Source organism: Salvelinus namaycush, chromosome 4, assembly GCF_016432855.1.
Source record: "Salvelinus namaycush isolate Seneca chromosome 4, SaNama_1.0, whole genome shotgun sequence".
NCBI lineage: Eukaryota > Metazoa > Chordata > Actinopteri > Salmoniformes > Salmonidae > Salvelinus > Salvelinus namaycush.
Genome location: NC_052310.1, coordinates 21,618,640 through 21,642,267, shown reverse-complemented (window position 1 = coordinate 21,642,267; position 23,628 = coordinate 21,618,640). Strand labels below are relative to the sequence as shown.

The window sequence follows — 23,628 nt, the reverse complement described above, 5'->3', positions numbered from 1 at the left end:
CAATGTATTAAGAAAAAGAACAGATTTTAAAATGGACAACATACAAGATACAACAAGCAATCTCTAAAGCAATAAATACTACTGGTCCTAGCGTTGTGACATTTTGTATTGAATCCCGCAACCCCCCACCCACCCCAATAGACCCCCCCCTCTCCCTTCCAAACCCCCCACCCACCCCACCTGACTCCACCCCCAAAGGTAAACCCCCCAAAATAAAAAAGACAACGCAATGGAACGATGCACATTAACACAGTAACCCCGTCCCCCCCAACCCACCCACCAAATAGTTCTGTACATTTAAAGAAGAACAAGTAACATCACAATTAAAGTTGTTCCTCAGTAAGAGAGGTGTCTCCACGATCCTCATACCCTCCAATGATTGGTTCGCAAGCTCGTATTTAATACAAATAATGAAGGAGAACCAACTCTTTCAAGAAAAGGGGTCATTGAATAGTCATCTAATCTACAATTTTTTATATCTGTCATTGAAACACGTTTAAGTGGAACTAAATAACAATTTTCATTTTAACACTACAAAATAAAGAGAAGAACAGAAGTTCAGAAGAATTTTGGCAGATTCACAAAGCCATACTCTACAGCTCATTGGATTATTATTTCATTATAATATTTATATTTTTTCGATAATGATGGGTCAAATATTGACCAATGAACTTTGATAAAACAGTAACACATTTTCAAAGCCTTATGGCACAGAAACAGAAGAAAAAGATTGAACGAAACAAAGAGAAAAGAATGAAGGGTGCTGAGCTAGAAAAAGGGGAAGGAAGGAGCGAATAAGGAGGGATCTACTCTATAGACTTGGTAACGAGCGACAGAGGCTGAGGGGCCGTGGAGTTGGGGTGTAGCGAGTGGGAATGACACAGCGATGCTGCCAAGGGCCTGGCCAGGGCGGCGCCCGAGGAGCCCGGCTGCCGCGAGGACGAGACGTCGCCGTGCGCTCCGTTGTGGGCTGCGCCAGGCGTTTTGCCCGCTGCAGCAGCAGAGTTTTCCAGCAGAACCAAAGATGGCGGAGGAGGATGCCCAGCCAGGAGGTGCCGGTGCGGGTAGTGGAGAGGCTGGTGGGCCGGTTTCATAGTCAGTGAGAGAGGTTGCATTTGTTCAGTCTGAGGTCTGGACTCTTTCGAGGAGGGGGAGGGGGCCACCGAGGAGGGGGAGGATGGGGGGGAGTCTAGTAAGCTGCCGTCCGAAGAGGGAGGACTGGCACAGCTACCTTCACCTTGGATGTAGCGAATGCACTTTTTTTTCCTCCTGGAGATGGGGGACAGAGAAAGACGGGTTTTGTTTAGCAGGACATCCCAGAACTGACAACAATCTGCTGGGCAATAGCCGAGCCTTAGCAGTCAACATAAATGCACCATCTTGTTTCACTGGCATTATGCATACCGTCAATGTCTTAAAGATAACATCTAAAAACCTATTTCTATGCGTTACATTATTGTTCTTTTCTGGTGCATTTAAGTGGTTGCCAACACTACAGCCTGGCTGAGGATCAAGGCTTCATGTGGCCTGCTCAGATTCCCAGGACATACACACAGTACACCAAACAGACAGACAGGATGATGAACGAGGAGAGGCAGCAGGAGGATGAAAATGATGGATGAGAAATGGATGAAAAATAAAGAAGAATGAAGAATGGTTTTAATAGCGAATCTCAAAACAACTACCTTTTTTGTTGCTATTTTCCCTCATCTTTTAAAATTTTCCTCACAGAGTTCTGATCTTTACTCAACCAAAAAGCTTGCTGTGGTGAAGAGCTACTGCCAGGATCAACCTGCTCTTCTGAGATACTAGTCCTCCCTCTCTCTCCCCTCCCTCCTCTCTTCCCTCCACTATCCTGACTTCTCTCTCTCTCTTCCCTCCACTATCCTGACTTCTCTCTCTTCCCTCCCTCCTCACTTCCCTCCACTATCCTGACTTCTCTCTCTCCCCTCCCTCCTCTCTTCCTTCCACTATCCTGACTTCTCTCTCTCCCCTCCCTCCTCTCTTCCCTCCACTATCCTGACTTCTCTCTCTCTCTTCCCTCCACTATCCTGACTTCTCTCTCTCTCTTCCCTCCACTATCCTGACTTCTCTCTCTTCCCTCCCTCCTCACTTCCCTCCACTATCCTGACTTCTCTCTCTCCCCTTCCTCCTCTCTTCCCTCCACTATCCTGACTTCTCTCTCTTCCCTCCCTCCTCTCTTCCCTCCACTATCCTGACTTCTCTCTCTCCCCTCCCTCCTCTCTTCCCTCCACTATCCTGACTTCTCTCTCTCCCCTCCCTCCTCTCTTCCCTCCACTATCCTGACTTCTCTCTCTCCCCTCCCTCCTCTCTTCCCTCCACTATCCTGACTTCTCTCTCTCCCCTTCCTCCTCTCTTCCCTCCACTATCCTGACTTCTCTCTCTCCCCTCCCTCCTCTCTTCCCTCCACTATCCTGACTTCTCTCTCTCCCCTTCCTCCTCTCTTCCCTCCACTATCCTGACTTCTCTCTCTCCCCTCCCTCCTCTCTTCCCTCCACTATCCTGACTTCTCTCTCTCCCCTCCCTCCTCTCTTCCCTCCACTATCCTGACTTCTCTCTCTCCCCTCCCTCCTCTCTTCCCTCCACTATCCTGACTTCTCTCTCTCCCCTTCCTCCTCTCTTCCCTCCACTATCGTGACTTCTCTCTCTTCCCTCCCTCCTCTCTTCCCTCCACTATCCTGACTTCTCTCTCTCCCCTCCCTCCTCTCTTCCCTCCACTATCCTGACTTCTCTCTCTCCCCTCCCTCCTCTCTTCCCTCCACTATCCTGACTTCTCTCTCTCCCCTCCCTCCTCACTTCCCTCCACTATCCTGACTTCTCTCTCTCCCCTCCCTCCTCACTTCCCTCCACTATCCTGACTTCTCGCTCTCCCCTCCCTCCTCTCCACTATCCTGACTTCTCTCTCTCCCCTCCCTCCTCTCCACTATTCTGACTTCTCTCTCTCTCTGCAACTATTCTGACTTCTCTCTCTCCCCTCCCTCCTCACTTCTCTCCACTATCCTGACTTCTCGCTCTCCCCTCCCTCCTCTCCACTATCCTGACTTCTCTCTCTCCCCTCCCTCCTCTCCACTATTCTGACTTCTCTCTCTCTCTGCAACTATTCTGACTTCTCTCTCTCTCTCCTCCCTCCTCACTTCCCTTCATTATCCTGACTTCTCTCTCTCTCTCCTCCTCCTTACTTCCCTTCATTATCCTGACTTCTCTCTCTCCTCCCTCCTCACTTCCCTTCATTATCCTGACTTCTCTCTCTCTCTCCTCCTCCTTACTTCCCTTCATTATCCTGACTTCTCTCTCTCCTCCCTCCTCACTTCCCTTCATTATCCTGACCTCTCTCTCTCTCCTCCTCCTTACTTCCCTTCATTATCCTGACTTCTCTCTCTCTCCTCCCTCCTCACTTCCCTTCATTATCCTGACTTCTCTCTCTCTCTCTCTCCTCCCTCCTCACTTCCCTTCATTATCCTGACTTCTCTCTCTCTCTCGCTCTATCACTATCCTTACTTCTCTCTCTGCCTCTCCTCTGTCTCCCCCTTAGGGGGGAGAGTTCAGATGCTGAGGTAAGAGGTTAGGGGGATCCCCACTACGCTGCACCTGCCCCTAAGACATGTGTGTATGAGGGTCACGCTATAATGGTTGCATTTCTGCTCAGTTCAGGACTCTCCCCTGTCTGGCACGCCTGCAGCCAACCCATCTCGCTCTGTGGAACGGCCCACAATGCAACTGCACTGAGCTATCACTCAAGAGGCGGGGGGGTGGCTGTGCACATGCTATGTTCATATGGGGTGCAGGGAGGCAAGGATGGACAGAGGGGGGAGCCTCTGCCCACCTTGTTTCACCCTGACATCAACAACTCCTTATCACAAGGTCTGTGCGTGCCTCGAGGGCAAATACACTGTGGTTCAGACTGTGTTGCTAGCTCACAGGGACAATGAGCAAGAAGGAGAAAGAACAGAATTGGGAGGTAGGGAGGGAGGCGGGCAGAAGTGAGTGATAGAAACTATGCTTTGGTTCAGCTAGCTTTCTCTGTTCTATCGTTCAATCAAGGGTAAGGCCTGTTTGTCAAGTCATACCCTGCCTGTACTCCTTCAGGTAAAGGGTTCAAACAAATACTGTGAGAGAGAGAATGAGATGGGGAAAAAGAGGGGGGGATCGATCAGTGAGAACTGATAAGAGAGGAATGAAGAGAAAGGGAGAGTGGGGAAGAAAAATATATATTTGGACAACCACACATACCTTACACTGATGGCATGCTGGACAAAAAGGCATGCACTTGTGAGATTGAACAATTACACAAAGAGAACAAGCACACAACATTGACCCACAAGAAAGAGTAAAAACACAGGGAAATGTCAACTGAAAAGCAAGGGAAAGGGAGTTGAGATGTCTGCTTGGCTGTCAAAGACCCTGTATGAGTATTGTGTGGTACTATTATTACTGCCAGGGCCAGCCTGTATCTCTTCCTCTGCCAGTGCCAGCCTGTATCTCTTCCTCTGCCAGTGCCAGCCTGTATCTCTTCCTCTGCCAGTGCCAGCCTGTATCTGTTCCTCTGCCAGTGCCAGCCTGTATCTCTTCCTCTGCCAGTGCCAGCCTGTATCTCTTCCTCTGCCAGTGCCAGCCTGTATCTCTTCCTCTGCCAGTGCCAGCCTGTATCTCTTCCTCTGCCAGTGCCAGCCTGTATCTGTTCCTCTGCCAGTGCCAGCCTGTATCTCTTCCTCTGCCAGTGCCAGCCTGTATCTGTTCCTCTGCCAGTGCCAGCCTGTATCTCTTCCCCTGAAGTGATAACTGCCTGTCAAACCGCTACAAATGAGCTAATATCATTTTTTTTTTTATCAGACATATCGATTGATAGTATGTGCCTGTGTAACATATTGATTTCCCTGTCTCCAGGGGAATTACGCCAGATGCATCTTTCAGGAAATGGAGCCCGATGGGGTGTGTTAACCTCTCGGCTCCTTAAACGAAGCAGGATTTATCCCTGGCTGTTTCCAAGCCCCGGCCCTCTGACACCCCGCTGCTGCTCTACTCATCATCCACCCGTTACGTTCATAGACTAGATCAGGAAATACAGCGAGTATGTCATCCCGATATCAATGTGATCAACTGTTCTACGTCTTATTTTCAATCTGGAACAGCACGACAGTAGAAACTGAATGCGGAGCGTTGCTAATTGAGTTCGGCGGGCCTTGTGGATGACTTGAATTGGATGTTGACTTCAACTGGACACCATATGACATTTTAGAATTGGACATGAAAAGTGACTTGGTAAGATAACTCAATATCGTATGACCGGTTTTCTTTGAGGCAATGACAAAATGCCAGATAAGACTTTCTGTACTAATAACTACAGATCAATATTGAAAACAAAAAGGAGAAAAATGAAATGTATTGATAGGTCGCATGCCCTGGGTTGACCATGGTGATGCAGAGTGTCAAACGGAGCGTCACAATGGTCAGGGTAGAGGTGGGGACACAGTGCAAGCCAGACACGGAGAAGGGTATTACTTAACAGAAACAGATACCTACCATGAAAATATTCCCAATTCAAAGACTGCTTGTGTCAGAACAGAAAGACAACAGGTAGGGACTAATTAAGGGTTATTAGAGAGGAGTTTGGAGGAAGAAGAAGAGGAGGAGGAGGTGGAGGATGAGGAGGAGGAGGAAGAGGGCATAGAAGAAAGTCACTCTGGTGCCCTCTGAGAAGCAGGGTAAACCTTAGCACGACAAGGTTATCAAGAAGGCCAATTCAGACAGACACTTAAAACAGTTAGGATGTCAGGCACTTACATACAGCCTGGATAGAAAATGGATCTCAACCTTTCAACTTGCCAGAAGAATAGTATCATAAACCATTAATGTATTCCTTTTTAAAATTACATTACAACAAAAAGGCCCAAGGTTCTCCTAAATTTGATTGTGTACAATGTTGCAACCAGGATCTTCCCTGACAATGTTATAATTGCTGAGGTAGAGTACAAATGATGCTAGTAAATCCATTTTCTGCGACTGGGCTTCTAGTTTTCAAAGAAAATAAGTGAAATGACCCGCTAGGAGAAGTTCTAGCAGAAAATCCCCCAATCAGGAAAAGATAGAATGTTGGCGTCATCAATTAACACATTGAAGGAAACATTAGACACATCTGTTTTAGACGGACGCCTTGAGAAGACGTAAGAGAAGGAAGTGATTGTCATTACGGTTGTCCTCCCGTAGATACTACAGGGGTATACCTGCATGGTTTGCACCATAAACTCAGCTGGTCAAGCCCGAACAAGGCACGACACTTCTTTGGGGCATTTGCATCTGTTAGCCACACACAAACGATACAAAAGAAAACAGAAAATGGACACGTCATTGGACAGACAACATATAGCCAAGGCTTAGGTTTGGGCTGCCAACACTGGGACCTCCTCCACACAGACCAGGCCATCGCGTCTCCAACTCCTCTCAGACCCAGTCTGATGAGTCCTGCCCCTCATTATGAGAATATGCCCTATAGGACCCAGCCAACCCCACATCTATATGCTGCAATCTAGACTTGGGTACAGACAAACACCACACACACACACACACACACACACACACACACACACACACACACACACACACACACACACACACACACACACACACACACACACACACACACACACACACACACACACACACACACACACACACGCGGACGTTAACGCATACCCTGTTAGCCCTGTTCCCAAACACCAACACAACTAGAGGCAGGCCAGACTAACAGGGCTGGGTTGGAGGAAGAGTTGGGAGGTGGCGACAGCCTGGCGAAGGAAGGAGAGAGGAAGGCGGGGAGGGAAGGAGGAAGTCCCAGCTCAGACAGCAGCCGTCACCTGGCCCCCGGCGTTCACGCCAGCACACACCATACACACCTGCACGGGCCACACCAGTTATTCTGCTGATCGAGCCCAAAGCGCGCTCGACACTTCTTAGGAGCGCTCAGGTCTGATGCCACAACAGGGAGGGAAGCCAGCAGACAGGAGGAAGAATAACCAAAAGGGGGGGGGAAGAGAAAGAGGAGAAAAATAAAGGAGAAAAAAACGGAAACCAGTGAGTCTGTGAGTTTCGTAATCGCGGCATATCTAGCTAATTTCCCCCTTAATTAAAAAGATGCAGTATGTCTTTACAGAAAGGACTGTCAGAAGACACAGTTAGTCTTTCAGACATTAGTAATCAAACCGCAAGCAAAAAGCGAACAAGTGCATAAATGTGCAAAGATTAAGTCGAACGAAAGGAGTCATTTCCACTTTAATAGAAGGCTAAAGCCAATAAAAAGACCAGACGTATTTGTTAAAGGAGCAGAATATGACGGGGAAAATAATGCAGACTTGATTACATTTCTGCTAAGTGCCATTCATAGTTATACTTTTTATCGCCATATTTGAGAAGGAGAGGCTAGAGGTGGTAGGTAGGAAGAGGCAGCAGTATCAGACTGTTACACTAAGTGGAGGTTGGGGTTAGTCTCAGCCAGGGAAAGCATTAAAGGGTTAAACCCTACTGAATGCAGCAAGGGCACTACTACTGTACTTAGACCTGAATTCAAACACCTGACACACGGTTTTCTACCATAGTGGCATAATAATCTAAATGTAGAGCAAAGTGACAGCTGGGCCAAAGGAGGAATTCTATGGTGAGTGAATCCAGGCCTTAGTTTGAGCAGAGACCGCGTAGAAGGGGAATAGGCTCAACTCATTCTGGCCCAGGGAAAGGCACAAGCACAGCTACTGAAGCAAATAGATTAAGGAGGTTTACCCTGACTGACGTAAAATCTCTGGGTCATACTCAACATTAAGATTACTTTAACTTAACAGCCACCACTAGAAATATATACAACATATTGATTTGGCCAAATGGGGAAGATTGTTCTAGAATAAATGTCTTAAACACAGAAGCGTCATTAATAACTATGTAAGTATATAAAATAAAACGTACTTTTGCTAGTATAAATAAAAGGGTCAAATAAATAAACATAAGAAACATTTTAAGAAAGAAAGCAGCAACCAAAGTATATAACATCCTTCAAAATATTGCATTTAGCTTAGTAAAATGTACTTTAAATATAATATATTTCACATGCATAGATAGATACATAATAAACTAAAAAGAGAGAAAAAAAACAAGTGAGTAAGTGAAGACTCAAAATGACATTAGCACCTGTAATCGGAGGGAGTGAAAGGCAAGGGTTTGGAAAATATTCTCTGTGTTCTGAAAAAAAGAACAGATGGAGAAGCCTTCAAGAGGGGATCGTCACGTAAACGAGCGTAAAATACACTTTCATATTCCGCATTTCTTCGTCTCAACTCACAATATGGAATATCAGAAGAATGTGAATAATAAGAATATAAAATGAAGAAGCAAATAGAATTAGTAAACCTCCTTAATTTTAAGAAGTGGGTGATTATTTCCCCCCTTTTTTGGGGTGACTAAAAAGCATGAATGAAAACAAGCAGGGGGGCGGCCCAGGTTACAGACACACAAGCACAGTCTATCTGCAGGGCACAGGCATTATGACACACAGACACACAAGCACAGTCTATCTGCAGGGCACAGGCATTATTACACACAGACACACAACACTGGCAAAGTTCATGTTAATGACTATCGTAACGCTTCAATTTCACATTCTCAAAACACACATATCAACGTTTCATAGATGCTGGGGGGCAAAGTGTGTGTGTGTGTGTGGGGGGGGGGGGGGGGGGGGGTCGGTGGAGAGGAGGAGGGGTGAGGCTGGGGAAGGGAGGGGGTCATGCATATTCAATGTTATTAGCTGGGGAAGGCTATGGGAGGAGGTGGGGAATGGAAGATGGGGGTAACAAGCAAGTCTACCATTTAAATATTGCATTACGTGTTGCATAACTATGTAGTAGTAAAAAACGAGCACAACAACACAAAATTAAAATTAAAAGCAGTAGAGGGGGAAAAAACGGGCTAGACTATTATCTTGTAAGATGTCACACAGTCCTGAACACATGAAGGGTCTCCTAATAGGAGAGAGAACTGCCGCTCACTTACCATTGCCCTCTCCTGGCTGCTTATCCCGTTTCCTCTTCTTCTTCTTGCCCTGTTGGTTAGCCGCCAAAACAAGAGAAATAGACAGGAACCTTAGTTATTATATTGCAGAAGACCTGACACGTGAAATGAAAACGGGCCCATCTTTCTGTTTGTTTATTTATTCATTCATTCTCTCACTCTTTCTCTGCCCGCCGGTTTTAACTGCCACTGCAAGACATTGCAGAATTTCGCCTTCTCCCTTTCTGTATTTTTTTCTCTCTCTTGTTCTTTTGTTGTAATCTTTTTACTTATTTTCCTCTCGTTTAGTGACCATCGTAGAGGCTTTGTTGGTTTCTAGCGAGGGAGTCAGATTTGCAGAATGCTTTGTGCAGGCTGAGAGGAGTCAAAGTTTCACTGGCCAACCTGACCTTTGCAGGGGTTTACGATGACCCCTGAACTGCTGGACGCACAGCAAACGCTGGGAGAGAAACTTCCTATCAGCATCAGAATTCCAGGGACTTTAGACCCTGTTTTATATAGCCCAGCAAATCTACTGTAAAGTATATTGTAGATTCCATTGGCTAAGGTGTCTAGGGAAGCAGTCAACAGGCATTGTTAGTGAGGTGAGCTCTCAGCTCAGACAGAACAGTAAGAGCACTCATCCCAGACACACGTCCTTGTGGAGAGGAGAAGTACAGGAGGTACGTGTTGAAAACTTAAAAACTTACATAGTTATCTCGTGCAGACCAGCCGGGGTAGAGCTGCATGTGAAGCTGTCGCTCTTTCCTGGCCAGCTCGTAGTATTTCGCCTGCTCCTCTCGTGTTAGGGCGTGCCACTACAGACAGACACGTGGGAAGAGAGAGGGAGGGGAAGACAGGGGGAAGGACATAATAGAAAGAGAAGAGTGCAAAAAGTGTCAACAGTAGAAGAAGACAGTGTTCAGTCAAGAGCAGTGAGACGTAGAGACAAACTAAGACATGTTGCCCTTGTCTACCAGACCCAGTAGCACGCCTATAGTCAACTAAACCATACAGGGTGTGGGGTGGATATTTTCATTTGACATTTAATTCATTTAGCAGACGCTCTTATCCAGAGCGACTTACAGGAGCAAGTATGGTTAAGGGCCTTGCTCAAGAGCACATCGACAGATTTTTCACTTAGTCAGCTCAGGGATTCGAACCAGCGACCTTTTGGTGTACTGGCCCAACGCTCTTAACCGCTAGGCTACCTGCCCTATGCATAGTCCCTTGTACAGGGAGTTACCAAGCTGTATGTGTGAAATGAGTGAGTCTGTGTCTATAGCGGTGCCGTCTCTCTCTCTCTCACCCTTCGTCCCAGTATCTGGTTAATGGCGGCGCTCTCTTTCAACGTGCACTCGGCCACCACCTTGGCCCTCATCTCCTTCATGTAGAGCATAAAGGCGTTCAGCGGCTTCTTGATGTGGGGCTGCTTCTTCTTCTCGTCCTCCTTTTTCGAGTCCTGGTGCTTCCTGTGGAGTGTGTACAGTATAGTACTGTATGGTCGGCAAATACCCAGAATTGGTATTAAACAGCTTATTGTAATGGTAGAATTTAGAACAACACCACCAGTGGCAAGTTTCCTCTACTGCCGTTTAGTTTACAATGGTTAAAATAAGCAGAGGTGAGTGTGTGTGTGTGCAGATGTGTGTACTCACGAGCTGTTGAGGCCGATGTCGCTGTGGGAGGACTCTTGCTTGACGTTGGGCGTGACGATGGCGGGGTGGGGGATTCCGGTCTGGTGCAAACTGTGATGAGGGGGGACCATGTGGTGAGGGAACCTGGAGGACAGAAAACTGTGTAAATCGTCAGAGTGGACACGTGTGAAATGGAAGATGGACACATGTAGACACAAACAGAGACAGAGTATGCTCACTCGAGCATTCATACAGACGTGCACATGTTGCCGTGCTGTATAGGGCCGAATCCTAACTTGAGGTTCGAGCGGGAAAGTTGGATTTTTGTGCAAATCTGTCATTGAGATTCAATGCATGACTTACACAAAAGCTTGAGTTTCGCACGCGTATATCAAGAAAGGATTCGGTCCATCAGTATCACAGAATTTGTATCTCACGATCACATAGAAGCAGTTACCCAGTACACACACACACTAAACATCACAAGTCATATTTCATAATATTCATTTTAAAAATGAGAACTGTTTTGTTTTGAAGTGGGAAGAGTTTCAAATGGAAGGACAAGACAGTCATTTTCTTCCAAAATGTCCCATACAGACACTTCAACTCTAATGGGCTTCAACAAGTCCTCACATGCTTCTATAACTGAGCCAAAATAGTGACTTCCTCCAATGGCAAGTCAGTGTTTAGTGCTGCCACCCTTCTCTGGACTGTGGATGACAAATACAAGTTCCAGGATGTCTTGGCCTCTTTACAATGTGGCAAACTACAGGTATGTGGGGTCTTATGCCAATCTGTGGTGTAAGCTGATGTCAAAACTGAGGTCATGTTTAAACATCTTCAGCTCCTAGGCCTTAGCTTTAACCATGGGCAAGGCACCTTTTTCTGTGTTAGGCCTAGGCCTATTCCATTGGGCCTCATGCTAGATTCCATTGGGCCTCATGCTAGATTCCATTGGGCCTCATGCTAGATTCCATTGGGCCTCATGCTAGATTCCATTGGGCCTCATTCTAGATTCCATTGGGCCTCATGCTAGGTTCCATTGGGTCTCATTCTAGATTCCATTGGGCCTCATGCGAGATTCCATTGGGCCTCATTCTAGATTCCATTGGGTCTCATGCTAGATCTGGATTACTAATGGTGTTATTCTTTATCCCCCTACTCGACATCTTCGTAACACCAGTATCATTAGCTACACTGATTGACGGCAATAACCCGCATCTATGGATTCACTTCACAGAGCAATGAGCAACACAATTGTGTGTGTGATGAGTGAGTCAGAGTAATTATGTCTATGTAAGATTATTTGAATGTGAGTGTAGAGTATATATATGCCTCAGCTACGCATGACCATACACAAATCGTAGAAAAAGAGTGGAGGATGAAGGAGGGGGGAAAAGGAGGAATAATTTATTATTTTTCTTTTTTAACGGCTCATTATCTGGATGTGTCTGGCTGCATGGCTTGGAGCCAGAATATAATGATGAGCATCAGGTCGCCAGGAACAACTAGTTTCTGTTGCAGGCGATCTCTGGGGAGTGTGTTTTCTCTCTCTCTCCCGCTGCTGCTCTTCTCTCTCTCTCTCTCTCCCGCTGCTCTTCTATCCTCCCTTCTCCTCTCTTCATCATTGACACGTTTGTGTTTGTGCCATGTCATCTGCTGAGGGGACAGTGGCTGCAGATCAGCCATCATTAGGCTGCTGCATTTCCCCTACTCTCTCTTTTTCCTTCCTTCTCCCTTTCTTTGTGCATTTTTTTATTTTTATTTTTTTATCCTTCTTCCTCTACTTTTCTCCTTCCTGTCCCCTCACCCCCCCCACTCCCAACCTCCCTCCCTCCCTCCCTCCAGCTGCCACCGCGCGGCCCAGGTTATGGTTTAAACATGACGGCCATCCCTTTGATGTGCGGGGGCATCATCCAGCCTCATCAGCACAGAACAGCGCCTTGGCCCAATTTAGCCAGCAGAGGGAAAGAGAGATAGAGAGAGGGAGCCCCCAACCCCCAGGCTCCTACGTCTCAATCTGAAAGACAGGGATGGGGGTGGGTCATTGGCTGTAACGGAGGCCCAGTGTCAGCCAGGGCCATTTAATTGCCAATGCGAGGCGGTATCCCCGTGCCTGGTTAATGTATAATGACTCGCCCGGCGTACTTTCCCTTCCGCAGAAAAAGTCTGAGAGGTAGCGAGTGAGGAAGGGAGAGAGAGAGAGGGTGAGGGAGGAACATATCAAAGGGCAGGGGGCGAGAGGCCTACACTTCCTCCCATGTGTCACACACAGGCCTGCCAGATATGAAGGACCTGTATGGCTCCAACCGCATTATTCAAATAATGTATTTTCATTTGCTCCGTCCACTGACTCTGCGCTCTCCTGCTTGCCTTTTTCCTTCCAGATAATGTCTTTTTTAACAGGTCCTGAGTGTAAGGTGCTCATTGAGGGGGTGCAATGTACGAAAGTGAGACTCGCCCTCTGCATCCTAATCGGGCCGGTATGTGGCACTAGGGGATTGGTCTCTTGTTAAGATCTGGCTACCCAGTGAAATACAGGATCAGGACATCTCAAGCACTCAGGCCTTATGTAAATGTTAAATATTACTGCACTGGGCCTCCCGAGTGGCGCAGTGGTCTAAGGCACTGCATCACAGTGCTAGCTGTGTCACAAGAGATTCTGGGTTCGAGTCCAGGCTCTGTCGCAGCCGACCGCGACCAGGAGACCCATGGGGGCGGCGCACAATTGGCCCAGCATCTTCCGGGTTATTTTTTAATTTGACATTTTACCTTTATTTAACTAGGCAAGTCAGTTAAGAACAAATTCTTATTTTCAATGACGGCCTAGGAACAGTGGGTTAACTGCCTTGTTCAGGGGCAGAACGATAGATTTGTACCTTGTCAGCTCGGGGATTCGATCTTGCAACCTTTCGGTAGGGGAGGGTTTGGCCGGCAGGGATGTCCTTGTCCCATAGCGCAATAGCGACTCCTGTGGCGGGCCGGGCGCATGCACGCTGACACGGTCGCCAGGTGTACGGTGTTTCCTCCAACACATTGGTGCGGCTGGCTTCCGGGTTAAGTGGGCATTGTGTCAAAGAAGTAGTGCTGCTTGGTTGGGTTGTGTTTCAGAGGACGCACCACTCTTGACTTTCGCCTCTCCTGAGTCCATACGGGAGTTGCAGCGATGAGACAAGACTGTAACTACCAAATAGATACCACGAAATTGGGGAGAAAAAGGGGTAAAAATAATATATATATAAAAAAATAAATAATAATAATAATAAAATATTACTGCACTGTTGGAGCTAGGAACACAAGCATTTCGCTACACCCGCAATAACATCTGATAAATATGTGTATGTGACCAATAAAATATGATTTGATTATTAGACATGAACTGGACTTCATAACTACTGGATGTCTTGAGGCATATTTAAGCAAGACAGCCCTTTTAAAGCCAAGACACAATTCTCTAATTCTGTTTACATTTTTTTGCTTCCGAAACCCTGTCATATACACAATTATCCAAACCTTTCAACTCTGCACCATTTATCTATGCCTTTGACAACTCAAATGGACATATTTTTTTGTCAAATCCCCCATTGCAGTTTTAACAAGGACGTGCTAAATCCCTTCTCTCCAGAGACGGAGACCTCCACCTATTCAGCTATGCTAATTCAATTAGGTCTCATCAGAGCGCATTAGCTCTCCCCAGCCCCACAGCCAATCCCCCTAGCCCCCATCCAGCAGATTCAATTAGCCTCGCTGGAAATAAGATGATCACAATGTAGAGGCCGTCATTAGAGCTGAATTAGCTGTCACTTAAAGCACAGGTCCACTAGACGTAGCCAGACCTCGGTTAGTCTGGCTGCCCGGCTCTACCAGAAACCAGACACACCCTGACTGCACCGGACAGCGGAGCAACCAGGGCTGGGCTGGGGAGAGGGGGGCGACGTCTGCTTTAAGGGAGTCGCTGGGAGTGGAAGAGGGATCCAATAGATGGGTTGCGGTTATAAATGAGAGCCTTTATAATAACACTGCTATAACCAGCCTGTGTTACAGTGAACAGTCGCTAAAGCCATGAGCGAGTCTGGATCAAGGTGATGATGAAAACTATCAACCTAAATGCGTAAGTGTTGTATATTAATGAGGAATATATGTGAAGATATACATGTTCAATGTAAGGCTAACCAAGAAAGAGGACAAACTAAGAGCTATTGGCTAACATATCCTCTTTTTTTTAACAGTGTGAATGTGCTATTCTGCTTTTAATTAAAAGCAGCGTTCAAGATCCGTGTCCGTGTGCGTGTGCGTGTGAGTGAGAGAGCGAGCGACAGATGAGGAAACCGAGTGCACACGAAACGTGTTCAATGTCAAAACACTAAGGGCGTGAGGTACTATTTCACAACATTAACCTTGCTATACCCCATTCGAGGCCTCCCTCTCTCTCCTTTCCTCCCTCGCTCACACTTATCCATCAACGTCACAGAGGTTTGAACAGTCGACCCTCAGGAGCTGCTTTTCCAATCAGCCTGTAATGAAACTGAAGTTTGGTCTGGTTCCTAGTTCCAAACTCTCTAGCTGCCTGCACTGAAACGCCTGTGAATACTGCTCTGGGCTGGGGGAGAGGGACATGGGGAAAGAGCAGCCACACAAATCATGGGGTACTTGTCATCCACAGTTAACTCTTCCCACATTCCATACAATACAGAGTATTGGGAGAACCAGGCCCAGTTCAAAACACATAACGCAGCAACAACAATGCAGAGTAGTATAGCACAGTCCCCGGGGGAACCAGGCCCAGTTCAAAACGCATAACACAACAACAAACATTTGTGCCCCCTCCCCCCCCCCCGTTCACTTGTGTCCAGAGCTCTCCCCTTGAGCTGGACCCTAATGGGCCCAACAAAGAACTAACCAAGTGTCAAGCCCCAGCATGCATCATTCTCTCATTTTAAGTGTATAGACATTTATATATCAACGTGTCTGGTTGTTTAAAAACTAGCAGCAAGGACATGCCCCGTCCATTACAGATGTGGCTGACATGCAGCTAGGGTAAATGTTCTTCGGGGGCCTCATTAGCTCGAAAGTGATACATATAATTAATATTTCAACAGATTAGTGGGGGACACTGGAGGATTGGCCTTTTGAGCGTGGAGACGGGAGTGTGCACTCTCCGCGTCACAGCCTCCTCCTGTGTGTGTGTGTGTGTGTGTGTGTGTGTGTGTGTGTGTGTGTGTGTGTGTGTGTGTGTTTATCTCCCAAGGCTCAACTCACCTTTGCATGGATGCGTTGACAGTGAGCGCAGTCGGGTAGGGGTGTCTAAAACCCTGGTAAACAGGTTGACCTTGCCTAGGAGAAGGACAAAGAAGAGAGGGAGGTAAAGAAACATGGTTGATGGAAGTAGAGGAGGTAAAGCCCTCTCCCTCTCTCCCTGATCGCAGGCCTCTTTATTCTCATTTGATCAGGACTAAAATCTAGGGGATTGCAGAGTGCGGATCAAAGGAGAGGCAAACGCCGAACAATTTGAATGCCACAAATCTGATACGAATGGCTAATTAAATTTCATAACCCTTCGCGTGTCGACGGAGAGGGGGCCCCTTCCCCCCCGAGCTGAAACTAGGTGTTTTGTTGTGATAATTAAAGACGAAGCGTAACTCTTTAATGGAGCCATCACGCTAATTGAGGTCTACACATCTAAAGACAAACAATAATGAATGTAAATTTATACCAAAATAAAGTGCAGCAAATCAAAGGGTGCCGCGGCTGTGCTCGGAACCTCTCCTGGTATTTAGATTGCGGTGAGAAAACATTAAATTAACAGAGCTTAATTTGTAGCCTTTTGTCATATTAACAAGTGTTGACAAGAGTCACCCAGGGATAGCTCCCATGTGGAATTGTGGGTAAAATACGGGCAATCACGGTTCATTGCTCTAATTGGACAATACAGAGACATGCAAAATAGCAGTCGACACAAAGTTGGGGTTGGAGGGGGGTTTAGGAAACCACAGTGTGCTTCTGTGGCCCATGAGTCAGTCCATTGCTTGAATGTATAAACTGGAGACACTGGTAGAGAGGGAGACTTAGCCATTCTCTCTGCAATGTGGTCAGCTAGGAGTCAAATCAGTGCCTGATCAAAATTGAGAGGACCCAGTTTGAGATAAGTGGATACAGAGCTTTCCCTATGCGCTCTGCTTATGATGTTACCAGTCTGGAAAATACTGAAACCAAGCTATATTAGCATACACAACAAACCAGAAGACATTGCCTCTGACGGAGAACTATTTGACGTTATATCTTCTACATTAGAGATGCTGATTTTACAACGTAATGTACTACAGAACTGAATGCTCTTAATCTACATCTAGACATAGTTACAAACAACGACAACAGCGCATGCTTAGAGTACTACAACATACTTAATGACAGGTATTTGGTATTTTATTAGGATCCCCATTAGCTGTTGCAAAAGCAGCAGCTACTCTTACTGGGGTCCACACAAAACAGAACACATAATACAGAATGACATAATACAGAACATCATTAGACAAGAACAGGTCAAGGACAGAACAACATACATTTAAGGGGACGGCTCATTAAGAAGAGAGTAATAGAATGTTGCTTACTGTGGTACTAACCATCCGAGCGGATGGGGGATCTGGCCTACAGCACCAGGGGAGAGAGGGTAATAGGGAGATATGTCTGGGTGTTGTGGAGGCCTTGGAATTCCTGGAGAGAACGAGAGAGAAAGGGTAGAGGGACAAAGAGAGGGAGAGGGCAAACAGTTATCAAATTGTTCCCAACATCGCAGTCCCCCCCCCCCCCCCCCCCCCCCCACAACCAAAATAAAAGTCAGTGTTAAATGAATCCTTTGTGAGTTTCACAATTGAACAAAGTAGACATCACTGGAAGCTGGGTGGGTTTGGGAGGAGGAGGAGGTGTGGTTGCGCCCGCATGTTCACAGTGCTAAATCACACGGCCTGATCAAAGCTGTTCCGAGTCAGGCGGTACGGTGGCATAACGTGTTGAGAGAGACCGAGAGAAAGAAAGAGGGTGGGGGACGGGGACTACCCCAACATGATCCTGTCACATTAGTCTCCTATTGAATGAGAGGATTAACAACGTGTGATAATTGAGGTTTAGAAGCTAACATAACAAACGATGTGTACAGTCTCATACAGATGAAATTGACATCTGTTCCTTTAGAGGGCTGCAGGTAGAGCTTAACTCTAAAATAAACCGGGTCTGACCCAGGAAGTCATCTGACTGTCGTGAGCATGAATGAAGTGATGTTATAAACGTATCTTCGTGTTATTCATGACCAGCTTGTTTCATAGCTTGTCGGCTTACCCAATATACTGTGTTACATGTTGTATTAGCCTAGCTGTTTTCAACTGACATAGGCTCTTATGACTGTCTATGACACCTATTATGACATGCCTATGCCATTATAAAGTCGGTCTTATAAATAGGGGCCCTTGGTCTCCTGCTTCTCTTTAGCAGAAGTATTTATGTTCCACTATTCATCTTCATGTTTAACAAAGATGAACAGTGACAGATGTCCTACATAAGGACAGCTCTCACAGAGGGCGAAACGATCACACGTTTGCCAATGTCGCTTTCACTTACTGTGGCAGCTGACAGGCAAAGAAAACACGCACACAAGCCACCCAAAACATTAGGGCTCCAAAGGTCTGTCGTAAAAAATAACTCAAGACCAAAAAAGGAGAAATAGAGAAAGCAAAGAAATAATGGCTTTTCCATTTTTCCAGTGTTGAGCGTTAAAACGCGACAAGGAAGTGTTTGAATTCCACTGGTAGACAGCATAGCAGAGGAACTTTGATTGTCTCCGGTGCATTCTTTCACAGTGGGCCTGCCTGGCCTGCGTGTCGGTGCAGCAGTTTTTGGCAGGTGCCGATATGGCCACAGTGGACCCAGATAAAGAGTTCTGCAGAAATTGAACCTGGCCGCATGAATCCATCCACAGCCTGTATGTTGCCGGTGTGTGTCACACCCAAAGCAACAAGGCAGAGCCGGGTATGTGGAAAGCAGACGTTGTTCAGTGACAGGTACCTAAAGAATCCTTTGTGCATCCAAAAAGTAGAAAAACTCTCACTGGTCTCTTAATCTGACGGCAAACTAATTGTGAACAATTAGGATTCAAGAATAAATTTAAAAAATTAATCACAAGTTATAGATCGTTAATTATGCATTTGATGCTGAGAAGGGTTCCAAAAATGTTGCTGTAGGACCTAGTTCTATAGACATAATGGCTCTGACTGACACACTACTCAGAGGAAAGCGTTCCGAATGTTGCTCTCCATTGCTATCCAGTGCTGAGGCCTTAATATAGCTGGTTAATTAATTAAACACTAAGCTCAATTAAGCAAGGCCATTAACTGGCACATTAAACAGCAGTGGGGTCGTTATTATTGCTCCTTTGTGAGGACAATCGTAATAAGAGACCATTATGACCCCAAAACCCTAGCAAAACAACCAGACACCTTTCAAAGCAATGCTTACCACTGTACAACATACTGAAAGTAAGTTACCCTATTAGGTCATAATGTTTATTGCAGGTGGACAAGTCAGATGGGGGGGGGGGGGGGGGGGGTCTGTAGGAGAGGGGCATTCAGCCGTGTGAGGTTCCACACACCTACCTCCTCCTGTAGTGTCAGAACAGAGAGAGGAAGCAGTGACCCTCCCCTACCTGCCAGAGCATGTGTGCAGAGACGCTCAAGGGACTGGGGTCAACAGGCTTACTTCTGCAGGTCCAGAGACACAATAGCACAGGCCATGAAGGAGAGAGAAGCTCTCTGTCTCTCTCTGAGTAGCCCTGACTGTTGTCTGCCCTCAAATATCTCAGACCTGGTCAGCGGGGATTTCCACGTAACACGATAACTTGGATCGACACGCTAGCTTCGCCCTCATGTGGGTGCTAGCAGGCTAGGTAGTGCTAGGTATTAACAGTCAATCCAGAAGGGGGCTGGAATCTATCGTGAGCTTTGATTGGTCAATAGCGCTGCGATGTTGCGGAGTACTTGCATAAAGTTCAGCTTTTCTATACGCTCCCTGACCCATGCTCGCGCCACCCATCGGTCCCCACGCCCACTTCCTTCCCCATCCACTGAAACTGATTGGCATCCAAAGTTTCATCGCCACCTGCCCTGTGATCCACGGTGGAAATCCACTGTCAAAGAAAGCAGGCCCTGCAAAGCTGTACTTTGTGAGGGCTATATCTTCCATAAATACAATGAGGTGGTGGCTGCATAAATGAACAGTGTGGACATTTATATGTGGACAACAATGACAATTCTTTGTTCTGTTGAAGGTATATATGGTAATAACTGTTAATAACTGGTAATAACTAGAATATCACTGTTTGGATTTGAGGACTGAGTGGCTGGAGAGTTAATCATTTGCAAACCATGTTAACCATTTCGCAACTGGGCCTCAGTGTAGTGTAGTGTAGTCTGTCTTACCTGTTTTGGGGTCCACATCTCCCTGTAGGTGCGGAGGGGGGTTGCCCGGTGTGAAGTGTTCATTGCTGTAGGTGATCAGAGGCGTGAGCGGGTGCACGTGGTGAGGGTGCTGTACCACTGGGACCTTATTAGACTAGAGAGCGAGAGAGAGGGAGAGCGAGAGAGAGAGAGAGAGAGAGAGAGAGAGAGAGAGAGAGAGAGAGAGAGAGAGAGAGAGAGAGAGAGAGAGAGAGAGAGAGAGAGAGAGAAAGAGAGAGAGAAAGAGAGAGAGAGAGAGAGAGAGAAAGAGAGAGAGAGAGCAAGAGAGAGAGAGAGCGAGAGAGAGAGCGAGAGAGAGAGAGAGAGAGAGAGAGAGAGAGCAAGAGAGAGAGCAAGAGAGAGAGCAAGAGCGAGAGAGCGAGAGAGCGAGAGAGAGAGGAGAAGTGCATGTTAATATTTGGGGTAGAGATTGCAGGCGCCTACAGGAGAATTCTAACATGGCTCAGAAAGCTGTTGAAAAACGAGAGCTATCAAATGATCGACCCCCTCGGAGTGCCAAACCGCCAGAGCCGAGTGAAAATGGTGTGGTTTGTAATTAACAACACTTCTGCGGTGACACTCAGTAATGCCATCTCAGACGCAGGGCTGCCATTTTAAATTTGGATTGAGGCTGCATGACAAGGGGGCTTCAACCAAACACGTGTAAAATCCACAGCCATTGTAACAGCAGACAGCAACACTCCACCATCCAATCCCCCCACTCTCCTTTAGTGGTTTATCCCACTGATTCCCTCTCCTCCTTCTGATCTCTACCCCCCCCTCTCTGTCTCCCCCAGTGCCTGGTTTTGGGGGATAGAGGAGGAGGGGAGGTAGAGGGGATAGGGGGACGTTGTAATAAATCAATTTCTACATATTTGCCAAATGAGTTTTAGCTATGTAATCTGCTCTTTGTACCACTAAATGACGCAGGACCCTTTTTCAATTACCAAAAGATGATAGTTAAGCTGAGGGGTTCTCCGCTATGGGCCCCGTGATAACCAGAGCTTAGCCCCCTTTTCTCCAGGCACACACACACACACACACACACACACACACACACACTAACCAGATTAGTGTTCTGGTACAAACCACTAGCGGTGAGCTGGTCTTGCTCTTCAACCGATATTCTATTCCGTCCCTAGGCAGTCAAAGAAGCATCACTAATCAGGCTTACGATAACATGGCTGATGTGTGCTGGGGAGAAGGAGACAGGGAGCTAGCTGGGTTGTGTGTGTGTGTGTGTGTGTGTGTGTGTGTGTGTGTGTGTGTGTGTGTGTGTGTGTGTGTGTGTGTGTGTGTGTGTGTGTGTGTGTGTGTGTGTGTGTGTGTGTGTGTGTGTGTATATATAGAGAGGGAGGGAGTATGAAGGTGCAACAGGGGTGTGGGTAATATTCCAGTCTAACAGTCCAAACACTCATTAGCTACCCTAACCATGGTGAGACACCAACCCAAAGCCTGGCTATGGCAATTTTCCAACAGACTTTGAAATGCATTTAAGGGGGAGAGGGAGGGATAATACATGGACTCTATGCCCATTTAACTATACAAATGCAAAGCTGAGGGCCCTAGGCAAGACATGTGTGCAGAGCTTAATGCTGAAAAGCCATCATCATCTCCATACTCTGGCTGAGCTTACTGTGAGCACTGTATGAAATAAATGGCCTATTCTATGTGACTGACTACCAGACCAACTGACCCTACAATGTTCCATACCCAGGGTGGGTGGCAAAAGGGGTTGGTCTGGACTGTACCAGGCTGGAGTGGGTAAAGTACCCTTCCAGACCTCCCCCTTCAGTGGGGCTGTGAGAGGGGTAGGGAGGAGAGGGGTAGAGGGGAGAGGGGAGAGGGAGAGGGAGGGAGGGATCATTCCCCACTGCCATGGTCCCAATGAAAGATTAATGAACCCAGTAGGACTACTGGGAGACATGGAGAGACTCTGGGGACTCATTCAGCCCTGAGCTCAAAAGACTGGAGAGAGAGAAAGGAGAGAAAGGAGAGAAAGAGAGAGAGAGAGAGAGAGAGGGAGAGAGGGAGAGAGAGGGAGGGGGTGGAGGTACACGCCTCGTTAAAATGAACACAAGACACAAATCAACATGTTTCTCCCCCACAGTCCCCCTATCTAGAAATCTAGAATGGAGGGTTCAATAAATATTGAGGGAGATGACAGCTGCCAAACACTGCTGACGAAGGTAGCCATTGAGCAGCGCACTGGTTACCCCAAACGGCCTTCTCTCCTCCTAACCCCTTTCCCCTCCTCCTCTACCCCCCTCAGTAATGATGTGAAAGAATGTTGTCAATTCTCCCTGTGCCGAAAGGCTTTAGTGGCCATTTAAATGAGTTCTTTTGTCCAAGGCCCTCTCCATTGAGAGACAGTTTAAAATGCCCATCCACTGAGTCTCCATTGAGAGACAGTTTAAAATGCCCATCCACTGAGTCTCCATTGAGAGAGAGTTTAAAATGCCCATCCACTGAGTCTCCATTGAGAGACAGTTTAAAATGCCCATCCCTTGAGTCTCCATTGAGAGACAGTTTAAAATGCCCATCCACTGAGTCTCCATTGAGAGACAGTTTAAAATGCCCATCCACTGAGTCTCCATTGAGAGACAGTTTAAAATGCCCATCCACTGAGTCTCCAATGAGAGACAGTTTAAAATGCCCATCCACTGAGTCTCCATTGAGAGACAGTTTAAAATGTCTGCATTGAGAGAGAGAGGGAGAGAGGGATGGAGAGAGAGATGGATGGATGGAGAGACAGAGAGAGAGAGAGGGAGGGAGAGAGACAGCGAACGAGACGAGAGAAAGAGAGTGAGCGAGAGGGTGAGAGAACGAAGGAGAGACAGACAGCAAAAGAGGAAAAGAAAGAGAGAGAGAGAGAGACAACCGATTTACATCACAGTCACGTCAGGGGCTAACAGGCCTCCATTTCAGAAGCCCCGAGCAGAGCCAGGTAAATAATAGCCAAGACAAGCGCTCCAGTTTATGTGGCTTCTGGGTCCACGCGGACACTGCTGCTGTTTGGCTACTGTAGCGGCCAGCCTCTCTCTGTCTCACTGAGGGGAGGATCACAACCCCCCCCCAGGAAGGGAGCAGGAAAATGGGAGGAGTAATGTCACACACAGAGAGAATAATGCAGAAGCAACAGAGGTGTGCTGCCTTACAGAGAAAGCTTGGCTGTATCAAGTCTAAAGAATAAATGCATTCTGAATTCTTTCTAATGATTGTTTCGCCGTGCAGTTATTCTAAAACAACTCTCAGTGATATGCTTGCAGTAGGTGTGCAGCGAGAGGTGTGCGCCAGCGATTCTCTGCAACTTCCATTTGGGTCAAGTCGACTCACACACCTCTACGTGACCTAGAGTCCAGAGTTCCCTGACAAGCTCATGAGTTGAGCTTCTGCACACTCACAGAGAAAGCAGGTGGGCCATCCCAGATTCCAACACCTACAGTGCAGCGCCCATC

General features: G+C 47.0%; 1 protein-coding gene across 15 annotated transcripts in view; it reads right to left on the bottom strand.

Annotated features, from left to right (window-relative positions):
* Positions 1-253: 253 nt before the first annotated feature.
* Positions 254-23,628, bottom strand: part of LOC120046309 (transcription factor 7-like 2) — a 107,512-nt gene continuing 84,137 nt past the window's right edge. For 2 of the 15 annotated variants that reach the window (XM_038991417.1, XM_038991425.1), the window contains 10 exons: positions 20,153-20,285; positions 17,297-17,399; positions 15,948-16,022; positions 10,710-10,847; positions 10,361-10,523; positions 9,762-9,869; positions 9,055-9,118; positions 8,194-8,244; positions 6,912-6,984; positions 254-1,269 (listed from right to left, as the gene is read on the bottom strand). In XM_038991417.1, the coding sequence (XP_038847345.1) occupies positions 807-1,269; positions 6,912-6,984; positions 8,194-8,244; positions 9,055-9,118; positions 9,762-9,869; positions 10,361-10,523; positions 10,710-10,847; positions 15,948-16,022; positions 17,297-17,399; positions 20,153-20,285 (1,371 nt within the window). In that variant the 3' untranslated portion in view covers positions 254-806. Of the gene's footprint in view, positions 1,270-6,242; positions 6,316-6,911; positions 6,985-8,193; positions 8,245-9,054; positions 9,119-9,761; positions 9,870-10,360; positions 10,524-10,709; positions 10,848-15,947; positions 16,023-17,296; positions 17,400-20,152; positions 20,286-23,628 lie in introns of all 15 variants that reach the window. The other 13 variants (XM_038991422.1, XM_038991432.1, XM_038991423.1 and 10 more) reach the window with 11 other exon arrangements.